This window comes from Microtus ochrogaster, linkage group LG1, assembly GCF_000317375.1.
Source record: "Microtus ochrogaster isolate Prairie Vole_2 linkage group LG1, MicOch1.0, whole genome shotgun sequence".
Taxonomy (NCBI): domain Eukaryota; kingdom Metazoa; phylum Chordata; class Mammalia; order Rodentia; family Cricetidae; genus Microtus; species Microtus ochrogaster.
Window position 1 is genome coordinate 49,108,209 of NC_022027.1, and position 11,968 is coordinate 49,120,176.

The following is an 11,968-nucleotide window of genomic DNA, read 5'->3' on the forward strand; positions in this document are numbered from 1 at the left end:
AAAAAAGATAACTTGGAATTTTTAGCTAAGCATGGATGATTGAAGGCATGAAGTTATCTCTTTTTCTTCCCCAAATCTCATTAAATCAACGAGTAGCAATATGCATTGGAGCAGAAATTATAAGGAGAGATGCCAGAAAATATTAGAAGATTAAAAGAGGACAGAAGCCAGTTTGGTGACACACCCCTATAGTCCTAGCGCTCTGTAGGTGGCAGCAGAATTCTCTCAAAACCAAACAAACCCAACTACCACAAAGATCCTCCATGTGGTGTGGTCTTCCTAGCTTTGTTCTTAGAAAACACATCCAAACATACAAACACATCCATGCATACGTTTCCATACAAACGTCCTGCCATGGGTCGGGGGCGGGGTGGGGGGTTATTTGAAATGACTTCAGGGAAAAGTCAGCTTGCTTATGACGTTGTCTTCTGGTGAAACTCAGTAGATGATAAACTCTACTCATGCTCAGAAAGCTTCCTTTAAACTTAAAAAAGTGTGTGTGTGTGTGTGTGTGTGTGTGTGTGAGAGAGAGAGAGAGAGAGAGAGAGAGAGAACACTCGTCCTTATATAGTGCCTTCCCTGACCAATGGCCACACCCTAGCTCTGGGAATCCTTCAGCTGCAGCCACCAGAAACCATTCCCCTGTCTCATGCTCTGAGCAGCTGCAAATACAGGAAAACAAATTAATTTGCTCAGAGCAGCTGCAAGCATAACAAGTTGTTTACCCCAGCAGACAAGGGGGTCATAGAAAATTCAAGTTCCGGGGGTCCACAGTCTCCAACATATACTTACCTTGATCTTTGTAATTTTAAAAGCAAGCATAACATTGAAAATGTCTTGATAAGAACAACACACATTAAAGAAAATGTACTGAAGATTCTTTCAGTTCAAAGGGCAGTATTGTATTCAGTATTGTCAAGCAAAAGCAAGAAGTCGAAAAAGCTAGAAGTCCTTTGTACACTGTTTTTGAAAGTAAAATGATAGAATAGTTAAACAGTTGAAAGAGCATATGTATGCTTTGAAACACACAAGTTTGACCGGGAATGTTATCTATATGACTTGGAAGACCTTGACCATGCTGGTCACCTTGTCTAGCCTCCTGTCATTTGAGATGAGAACATCTTCACATGGATATCCTCTTGAATACAGAAAACATGTCTGTCCTATGATAACAAATGAAACGTACAGTTCCTCCACTCCCTGGGAAATGAATTGAAACAGAAACCCTGGAAAAAATAAGTCAATGTGAACTTGTTTTGAATGGAAAGAGGTGACTTTGTCTGCCCTTCTTCCCACTAAACAGTCTTTTTATACCCTGAAGAGTCTACCATGGAACAAATAATCTTAAATTGCATCAATTTTCTCCGTGACTTCCTGTGAATGTAATACTAGAATAAGTCCTATGTCTTACAGTGTCCAAACCAGGAAATCATGTAAAATCATTATAAGTATGTACCTAAATGATTGAGAATAACATCTCATAATATTTCAGCTAGAATTCAAACCTCAGATGTGTTCGCCATGGTTATTCTAGAGGATGAACTGCCCCAAACACATTCTGAAGTGTGTATCGTTTTAATGTGTTAGACATCCTAATTCTTTATAAATATTTACTTTTACAGCTTTTACAACTGGGACAGCCATATTGCTGTTTGCAATTCAAGTCCCAATTACCAAGTGATGGCTGACAACCCTGAAGGCTTACTTTTTAAATATAAAAGAGACAGGAAAATCCTCAACGTTGACCCAAAGGTAATTGTAATTTATCTGTTTCTTCAAAATGTGTTGTGTTTCTACTTAGTCAAAAAAAATTTTAAATGTCTGACACCCTTATGGCTTGGGAGTTTTGAATGTTTGTTTTGTATCTTAGAGGTGGATAATTTCTTTGAAACATGAGCATTCAAAAGAAAGAAGAGACAAGGAGAGAAGAGAAAGAGAATAGGGGGAGGGAAGAAAGAAGAAGAGAGGGAGGATGGGAGAGAGAGGGAGGGAGAGACAGAGGGAGGCATTCCTCCAAAGTTTGTTTGGTATATTATGAGAAGAAAGAGTTTATGTGGGAATGAAGTAGAACTTCTACTTCAATCCCTACTAAGCATAGTTAGATTAGAGAGATTGGATAATCTGTTCACTGTGATCATTAGGGACTAGTCTTTTCATTGGAAGCATTAGTAGAGGGAGATTCTTAACCTTGTTTTTATACCCATGTGGTGCTTTTAAAGAAAATGCCCCCCAAAGGGAATGGCAATATTAGGAGGTGTGACTTTGTTGGAGGAAGTGTGTCACTGTGGAGGTGAGTTTTGGGGTTTCATATATGCTCAAGCCACACCCAATGTCCCAGATCACTTCTTGTTGCCTGGACAAGCTATAGAACTCAGCTACCTTTCCCACACCATGCCTGCCTGCAGGCTGCCATGCCCCACCATGGTGGTAATGGACTAAACCTGGCATTATGGTGTTTAGCGATAATCTCAGCAACTTGGAGACTCAGGCAGAGGATTGCTGTGAAATAAGGTCAGCTTGAGGTACATGGTGATTTCTAGAGCAGCCTTGGCCAGAGAGACCCTGTCAAATGCTAGACAAAAATTGACAAACAAATGCACCTGTTACTGTACTTCTAAGTGTTACTTTAGAAAATGTTTCATTAAAATATTTTAAAGACATGTCCTTTGGTACTTTGAATTTCATCAAAGGCAAATATTTACATCTTACATATTTTCAAAAGTTAAAACGGCTTTAAGAATTTTGATCATCACTTGTATATTTAGGGATAAAAGTTAAACCTTTGAGTAACATTGTTATACGCTGGGGTTGTTTGAGTGTTTATTAACTCATTAATAACTTTTTGCCTTTGTTTTTTACTTGGGTTTGTTGTTGGTGTTGGTCATTCCTATGACAGTCTAAAATCCAAAGACAAAGGAAACAATATTCCAGAATGCGAAACATAAGAATTGTGTGATATCCATGTGATAGAGGCAAAGCTGTACCAAAGGCTAAGCATAGGCTATTGGGTTTTAAATCTTTTTCTAAAAGTTTTAGAGATATAAAGTCAAAAACTTATTTCACGTTCCCTTAATACAGATTCTGTCATATACAAAGTGCTCAGTAGCTAAGGGTCCAAAGAATGACTGAATGAAACTGTGCAAGAAATAGCATTGGTTGTGTTCACATTCATATGGAAGAGCAGATCCAGCTGAATAGAAGCTGTTTTTCTTCAGTCTGTTAATCTAGACAGTAGTACCCAAGGTTGGACCTTGAGTGTGAGCTATCCTGGAGCCCAGATGGTCTCCAGGCAAAGGCAAAACAGACCACTAGAGAGGCATGAAAACATACAAAAGTTGTGATCTTGCTGCCTTTGAAAAAAATTTCCCAAAAGTTTCTGCATGTATGTTCTCTTGTGCTCCATGGCTCATGTGTAGCTGGATGTGGTCTGAAAGTCTTGGCAGTGTTTTGTTTCTTTTAGGTCCCCATGCACCTAACTGGAAACATGGTTTCTGGGACTAGGAAAGGAGACATTGAATGCATAGCTAAGGAGCTTTTATCCAGTGCTATGTCCTGTAGAGGAAATGCTACTCCTTTCTTTATCACAAATGAGGAAATGAAAACTCTGTGGGGCCACATTTATGAGGAATCTCTGAGAAGAATGAGTTCGGTAAAAGGCCTTCCCTCTAGCAGCACCTCCGGTGTACAACGTCAGGATGGAAGTAGATGATGTTCGTACAGAAAGCTGAATAGGAAGCACTCACGGAGGGATTTCTTCTGGAAGTTAAGCTGTATATTTAAGGAAAACCTCAAATTATTAACAACAACATTATGGTTTGGTGGAAAAGGTGTTCAAATAACTTTGAACAATATAATATTTAACCTATTTGATCTATACTGGGGATCTGTTCAGGTTATTGGTATACTTTAAGGATATATGTCATGAAAGGAGTTTTTATGGGCCCTTAGGAATTGATGCATACAATTACCTGAACATACTTTACAAAATTTCCCCATTTGAAAAATCACTCATTAGGTCTCACAAGCTTCATCAACAATGCATGAAACAGTTCCTCAATTTTTTAGAAAAAAAATTAATTTGTAGGAAAAGGTTTCTAAATCTTGGAGAAAGAACAATTCATAATTAGTGAGAGTCAAGAATGAGTCATGGAGACATCTGTCGATGCCTGAATAATCTCTTAATTTTGAAAGTTTGAACTGTGATTAATCTTATCTTTTTGATCTCCAGAAAGATGAAATTAATGTCAGACTTTCTAGAAAGAAACCCTGGCCTCAACATCAAGAGACAAATTGGTAGGCCACTACTCACTCAACCACATTGCCTTGATAGACTCCCGTCATCTTCCTGTCTGTTGACAGAGACAGAAGTGAAGGGTTTGTGTTTGTTGTTCGATTTGTTTTACTCTGATCTCTTAAATCTCTGAAATACACCAGCTTAATGCTCAGACTCGGGCTCGGCTGAGCCCAAGAAGAATGAACTTCATGATTCCATGCTTGCCAATGTCCCACAATACAGGAACCTTTGTCCTGGAAAAGCGGTAACCTAAGAGGTCTGGTTACTCTCTTCCCAAGCATAAATAGAATAACTCAGATTTGAATTTTTATAGTCTAGGCATTAAATTAGCATTTGTGTCCCTTACACAATTGGTATTCACCATTACAAGGGCCCCAGTATTTTGTATTTCACGAGTCCCCAACATAACACTTTCAGGGAACAAAGAACTATGATAAAGTACATGTTTTAATAACTACAAATTATAGGAATCGTATTTCTATATTTAGTATTTCTCATAATAATTTTACTTTCAATTTCTTAAAAATGAACATCCTGTAATTCGGACAGGTCAGGGGCTGCGAAGCCCTGTGAGGACAGGGCTCATCCCTCCTTTTTCCTTCAGACACTTCCAAAACACTTGATGCCTCAAATTAAAGAAGTCACGATCAAGAAAAGGTAGAAACAGTGGTAAACAGGATGTGTTTCCTTTGCACAACAGATGTAGCCTCATTAATTCTGAAGCTTCGTTCCCACGAAACAGTTGTTTGTGAATGGAAGCAGTCAGAAAAGGAAAAATGTGCAGGTCTTAGAACAAGTAATATGAGTTCATGGGTTAGGAAATTCCAAATGCAGTTAAGAGTTTGGTTGCACTGAAAACAAGACCACTGGCTTTAACCTCCCTGCAGCTGTATAACATCTGGAACAAATAAGACAAGTTTCTATTTTTGAGTGAAGAATGCTTGTCTGAGTGATTCACACCCACCAAAATGTTTCCAGTGTGTTATCTTAGAGGGGCTGAGTGGAAGCTCTTTGCTCTCAGTCCTCTGCATTATCTGAACAAATGAGACGGGGAGGAGGTATTTTTTTTTTCTTTTACTTTTAAAAGCTACTAGCACAAGACAGTTTGCTTTAGAGTCTTAGCAAGACAGGGTGCACAAAAGCAAGAATGTTCCACCAAGGAGATAAGGCAGACGAGGTTAGAGAGTTATAAGAGGGATGGGGGGATTTCTTCGTCACACTAGTTCCCCACAAACACATGCTCTGCCCTGTCACAGAAACGGAAGTGGCTCATGAGAGGCCATCACTTCAAAAACTTTTTAATTAGGGGCTGGGGAGACAGCTCAACCAGTAAAATGCTTGTCGTGAAAACATGAAGACCCCGGTTCAGATCCCTGGCACCTACAGAAAGAGGCGGGAACAGCTGTGCCAGTCTGTAATTCCAGAGCTTGGGATGATCTCTCTGGCTAGCTAGTCTGAGTTCCCAAGATGCAGGTTCAAGGAGAGATCCTGGCTCAAAACAACACGATGTAGAAGAAATGAGGAAGACAGTCATGTGATAGCATCCTCTCAGCTCTCCACACACACATAGATGAGCATGTACAGCCATGCACAGCGCACATACACAAAGTATTCATTAAGTATTCGCTGAATAAATGAATGATGCCTTTCAGAAGAAGAGCCTGATAAAGTGGTATAAGACATCCGGTGACCTACGTTGCAGATGCTGGATGTAGCAGAGACAGTTTAAACCAGTACAGGCACCAATTCCGCCAGTCAAAAATCACTTCAAGAGTTCTCATCAGAGAGGATGTGTGGGGAAATGTTTATTTCCATCTATACTTTGAGGTTCTTTTTTTTCCCCCGAAGTCAAAGAACTATATAATTTCAGGTGTTCTCCATGAGAATATCAAGTTAGAATGTAGTTTTGATTTCTGAGCACACTCAGATAGCTTGCGTGCATGTTTAAGATGGCATGATTAACAGGAGACGTGATCAATGACACTCAAAATTCAATAATTATGAGGCACTAAGGGGGAGAGAAAGATGAGAAAGATCTCAACCTTTGTCCTCTGGCTGTTTGTGGATGTTTTTAGTCTCTGTTGTCTTGTCTTTTATTTTATTTGGAGGAAACAAGCCTGTGAACACACCCAGTCAGTAGCAAGAAAGACTTAACTCACAGACTGAGCTACCAACTTTATAGTTCAGAGAAAGAAGGGAGAGCCTTCCATCTTGGGCCTGAAGCTGGCAGCAGACTGGTAGGATGGTTAGAGATTAGAGTTGCCCAGTGGGAGGGGGGAAGACAGACCAAGGAAATTAATAGTTGGATGTGCTACTGCTTCACCTAGGCGGATCCAGTGCCGATAGAGCACGGCTTGAGTACGGAGGACTGATGAGCACCTTGCTCTGCTCTTGCTAGGAAATGAAGAAACAGGGCAAGGCTTGTGCAAGGAAATAACAGGATTGAAACCCTGCTTCGGGTGGATAGAGGGCATAGACCAGAGCAGCATGGGAGGAAAGTCACAGCAGGTCAGCATGCGGTGAAAACACATGAAGAGCAAAGAGGCTCTGAGGTGTGGTTCTATTTGGGGAGCAGACTGTGGGTTGTTGCCTTCGGTTCTCCAACTAGCCTAATCTTCAACACAGACACAACTTCGAGAATGTGTATATCCCTAAGGAAGTTTTCAGAAGCTCTCACCTCACCCAGTCCTCCAAAAAAAAAATCGTGTGCTAGAGTCTAATTTGGTTATAGCTGATCACAAAGTGGCTGATAGCAAAATAATCAATGCAACCGTCGTACTGAAAGAACTCAGGCCTGTGGGTTCTGTTCAGTGTAAGGCTCTGGTGAAAGTAAGCATGCGTGGTGTTACACGGTCACCCATTTGGGGATCGTTGCACATGAGATACACATGGTGCATTGCTTTAGCAGGATGAATATCTGGTTTCTTTCGTGTCAGGGCTCCTCCTCCGAAGACTGATCCCAACTGTGTACCCCTAACAAGGAACTGCCTTCCACAATAACTTCTCCCTAGCTGTTGTTTCGCTGTCTGGGCATAAGGGAACCACATTCCTTCCCCTGGAACTGATTTTAAGTCAAAAGTCTTGATTTAAAGCGTCTTAGTTCACAGTTTAATTCTTAAAATTATACGAAGAGACAAAAAGTGCAGTCCAGGTTCCAAGACTCCTGGAAAACCCTCCCAGAAATAAACGTCGTGATGTTTCTGGCTGGGAAATCGCGAGTTTCTCCTTATTCGCTTGGGCCATTATGGGAGAGGTGAAAGAGCTGTAAGGTAGCCTTTATTCCTTTATTCTCAGGAATCCCTCTATGACGTCCATCTGCCCAGCGGATCACATGGAACAAAACTTACGAATCATAAACAGTAAAGAGCAAAGTAGGAACGTTTTCGGGCTGTTTTTACCTTTGCATTGCCGGTGCTAGCCATTATGGCCATATGTGGTGCTCAATGACATCTGTAGAGTGAATACACAGAATATTTAATATTTGCTAAAGAAATGAAGAATGGGGCCAAAAATAACCTCAGAAACTTTTGAGGTTAACTTGGAAATTCTTTAGGCTCTCAAGCACTAGAAGTATGTAAAGCTAAAATCTGTAACTGAAAACTACCACAAGTGTTGGCATGGCTTGTCGCTCTCCCCTTGTGGGGTACATTAATTCTGAGCATTCTTAGCTGAGCATCGAAATACTGACCCTAGGTATCCAGGGCAGTGACTATGGGCAGGTGCATGAGTGAAAGAGCCTGGCAACCATTTTATTATTTTTAGATAGTTGTCTAGATGTTTTTATATAATATACATAAAATATTATGTATTTTAGCATATATTAATATATATAGTAAAAGTCTTTTCTGTGAGCAACAGAACACTAGATAAATAAGTTTTTACATTAAATAAATGTGTCAAACAAAAGCACCTGTCCTTAGTTTTTTTTGCTGACTTTTTAAATTTAATTTAGATGACAATTTTATCAGTGCTTATGTCTCTCTCCTGAGTTCCAGAAACTACCACCCAAGTGCTTTTTGCCATTAGTAAGAAAGGTGTTAATTGCCTTCATCACTCTGCCTCCAGCCTCTGAATTCATTGACTAATTTCCCTTGGCACCGAGACTTAAAATCACAGCCCTTCACTGGCTTGAAACTGCCGCTTCCTAGATGGAAGCCCATGGCATTCCTACACCCTCTAGGCAGATGGTTCTAGTTGAGTTTCTTGGAGCTTTAATCCCCTGGGGAACATCCTCAGTTGGACAATCTGTCTTTTTACAAGAGCCAGGTGCATTTCCTTCTGATCACTAAAAACAAGAACCAACAGCAAGATGCGGAACAGGAGAAGATTAAATGGCACCACAATTTCTTCAGTCTTCAAGAATTTCTCCTCGAACTCCACTGCAACGCTGGCTCAGCCTGGGCCAGGCGAGCAAGGGACGCTCATCAAACCAGCAGCTCCGTCCTTGGGCCTTTGGCTTTTCCTCAAGAGGCCGCCTGTTAAACACTGCTTTTTAACTATGGCCCAGTCACAGTTATTACGTGAACCTGAGGTGTTGCCAACTTTCTGGGTTTGCTGCCTAAATTACTGAATATTTGGTTGATTATAGCCCTAAAACAGCCACATACTAAGTAGCTTTTAAACATTTTCTCCCTTGGGCAATCACCTGGTATATCTGAACTGAAAGTCCACCACATATAAATTAGTATTTACTCAACTAACTACTACTAAAATCAATGGCCTTAAGGAATCCATTAAAAATTACATAATAGATCTTGGCTTTTATGAATTAAAACTCCTAAAACTTAAGTGCCATGTCCTCCTCTTGACCTGGAAAAGTGATTTTAATTCTATATGCAGTATTTATTGTACAAGCCCTAGAGATAAGCACAAGTTGTTAGGTGTCCAAGACATGAACTCATGAACTCATATGTGAAGTATAACACAAGAAAGGCAAACTAGGGAAAAGAAAAATTCAAATCTATTATGTTAAATTATTGCATAGCTCTCAATTTTTGGTAATAATAATAAGAATGATAACTTTGTACTATCCAGGTGGAATGTCATTAATGATATTCAGTGTGCATAGCCCAATAAGAAGTCAGAAAAGTTTCTAGCTGTCTTTCTCATTACAAAAGTGGCGTTATCGCACATGATGCCCAAGGATAGTAGAACCAGTAGGACCCAGGGAAGCAGTGGGCAGAGATCTGGGAAAGCAGCTTTACTTCCATTACTTACTCCCTTTTCACAAAGTACACTATCACATTCTAGGAGCAGGAGGAAGAGTCCAGAGTTAGTTTTGTACCAAGAAGAAAACTGAGTTGAACACAATAAGCATTTCTTCTGTACTCAAAAAGATCTGATTTCTTTTTTAAAATAACTTCTTTTGAGTTTAAGAAAATAACTTATATTTAAATATTAACAACTTTAACATTTTCACTAAGGTATTAAGGGTGTGCATTCTGATGCCTGAAACTGATACTCTTTAATTTCCCTTCCACCCCTGTTAATCCTCCTCCTTCCTAAAGCTCTCTTTCCACAAGCATGACTATTTTATTGTTGTTGTTGATATTTTTGTTGTTCTATTTAGTTTCAGTTTTGTAGAGATTTTGACTTGGATTATCTATGTGATTATGGGTTAGGCACTATCCATTGGAGCCTGGTAAACTCAGTGAAGGAGCAACTTTATCCCAGAATCCATCAGTAGCCAAAAGTTCAGCAGGAAGGAGAAGGGCTTCCTGATCCATGATAACATGCTGACAGGCCCAGTATTGTATAGGCCGACTATGGGCAACCACAGCTGATGTGAAATCATAATCCATGCTTATGCCATGCTGAAAAGATAGCATTTCAATTCTATTTTCTTTTTCTTCATTCTTGTCTTGAAATCTTCCTAACCCCTCTTCTGCAGTGGCCCCTGTGATTAAAGGGTGATGTGGGATTCCCCTCTACATGCTGTGAATACCATTGGTGACTAAAGAAACTGCCATGGCCTGTTGATAGAACTTAGATAGGCAAGGAAAACTAAACTGAATGCTGAAAGAAAGGAGGTAGAGCCAGAGAGAAGTCATGTAGCCCCATCAGAGAGAGACACCAGAACTTTAGCCGGTAAACAACAGCCATGTGGCGATACACAGATTAATAGAAATGGATTAAATTAATATGTAAGAGTTAGCCAATAAAAAGCTAGTGATAATGGACAAAGCAGTGATTTAATTAATAGAGTTTCCAGGTGATTATTTGAGGAATGAGAGGCCGGGATGAACAAGCAGCCCTATTACAACAGATTGACACCACATGGCCAGCTAAAATCCCCTTAAAACCTGAAAGGGCTTACAAAGGAATTATACACACTAAGAGACAAAGTTTAGCCACATTTTTTTTTTCATAATGGGCTTTTCTTGCTGACAGAGTTCTACAGCTCCTTTAAGAGAGGTTTTCCTGATTCAGCAATAGCAGAAAAAAGCCATGCCATTTTGAAACAGCTTCCTGAACCATGCTGCCAGTGTTATCTCTGGCTCTTTCAGTAGACCAAGCATTTGAATGGGGTTTGTGAGCAACATGCTTATAGCTTGCTTGGTGGCATCAACAATATTGCAGGTAAACTGTGCAAGATTTCCCACACTAGTTTGTTCATTCCCCTGTGCTGGGTCTGCATTGGCCACCACCTGCCACTCTTCCCTTAGACAGAAAGACTTCTGGAGTTCTTAGTCTGTTTTTGAGCTGTCTCCACTATCTAGCCCACATCAGCTCAGCTTTTCAGTGCCCATGCAGAAGGCACTAGGGATAATGCCTTTCCATGAGTTTCTGAGAATCATCTTCCTTGCTGAAAAGATCTCAGGGAAGCATCAAAGACAATACTGCAGATGATGGGACGAGAAATGATTGTGGTTAATTTAGGACTAGCACTTTTACAAGGTAAGTAGCCTGGGATGAGAAATTTTATTTCAAAAAAAATTCTACACGGGGTATATCTGATTCAAAACCTGAATGAAAATAATTTTATTAAGCAAGAAGTTTTGATATCTTGACACGTAATTGTTAACGCCAAGAGTATTAAGTAAGGAAATATGATGCCTGCACCAAGGCTTCAACCGCCTTGTGTTTTAAACAATAGATCAAATTATGACTGATAACGTGATGCTGTTATTGCCCAACATTATTGGGCAGGTGCCAGGAGAGCTGTATTAAATACAGGCAAACCCCGGGGGTGGGAGCGTTGTTATCACCAGAGCTGCGATCAGTGTTTTCCCTGCGGATCAAAACAGATAAAGTAATGAGAGTCGTGAGAAAGCTGTAGAGATTCCCCGCAAACACTTGGATGTTCTCAAAGATTTACCCCAGCAGCATCATACTGTACAAATTTGCCAGGACAGGGTAGGGCTAGGGAAGAGCACCTCTTCTGGTTGGACGAGCCCTCCGGTAGGAGTTTGTTCTTAACAGCATTTTTCAAAATAAAAGACTAAATCTTTGGGTGGGTTTTTCCCAGGGTGCTCCAGGGAAATTTTAAATATAGTTTCAAGATCTCCTGAAGGTTTTGTTCATGAAGGTTTTGTTTTTCTCTCTACTTAGGATCCAATTTGTAATGATACAATTAATAATGATAATAATAATAACAATAATAGCAATAATAATAGTAAACAGTGTTGTCAGAAGTCGTTTAGATATTGGATAAAGATCAGAGTGCCAGAGAAA

At 40.0% G+C, this 11,968-nt stretch overlaps 1 protein-coding gene across 1 annotated transcript in view; it reads left to right on the forward strand.

Annotated features, from left to right (window-relative positions):
* Cfap299 (cilia and flagella associated protein 299) overlaps positions 1-11,968 on the forward strand; it is a 495,087-nt gene that overhangs the window by 480,521 nt on the left and 2,598 nt on the right. The window contains exon 5 of the mRNA XM_005359531.2: positions 1,623-1,752. Within this exon, the coding sequence (XP_005359588.1) occupies positions 1,623-1,752 (130 nt within the window). The remainder of the gene's footprint in view (positions 1-1,622; positions 1,753-11,968) is intronic.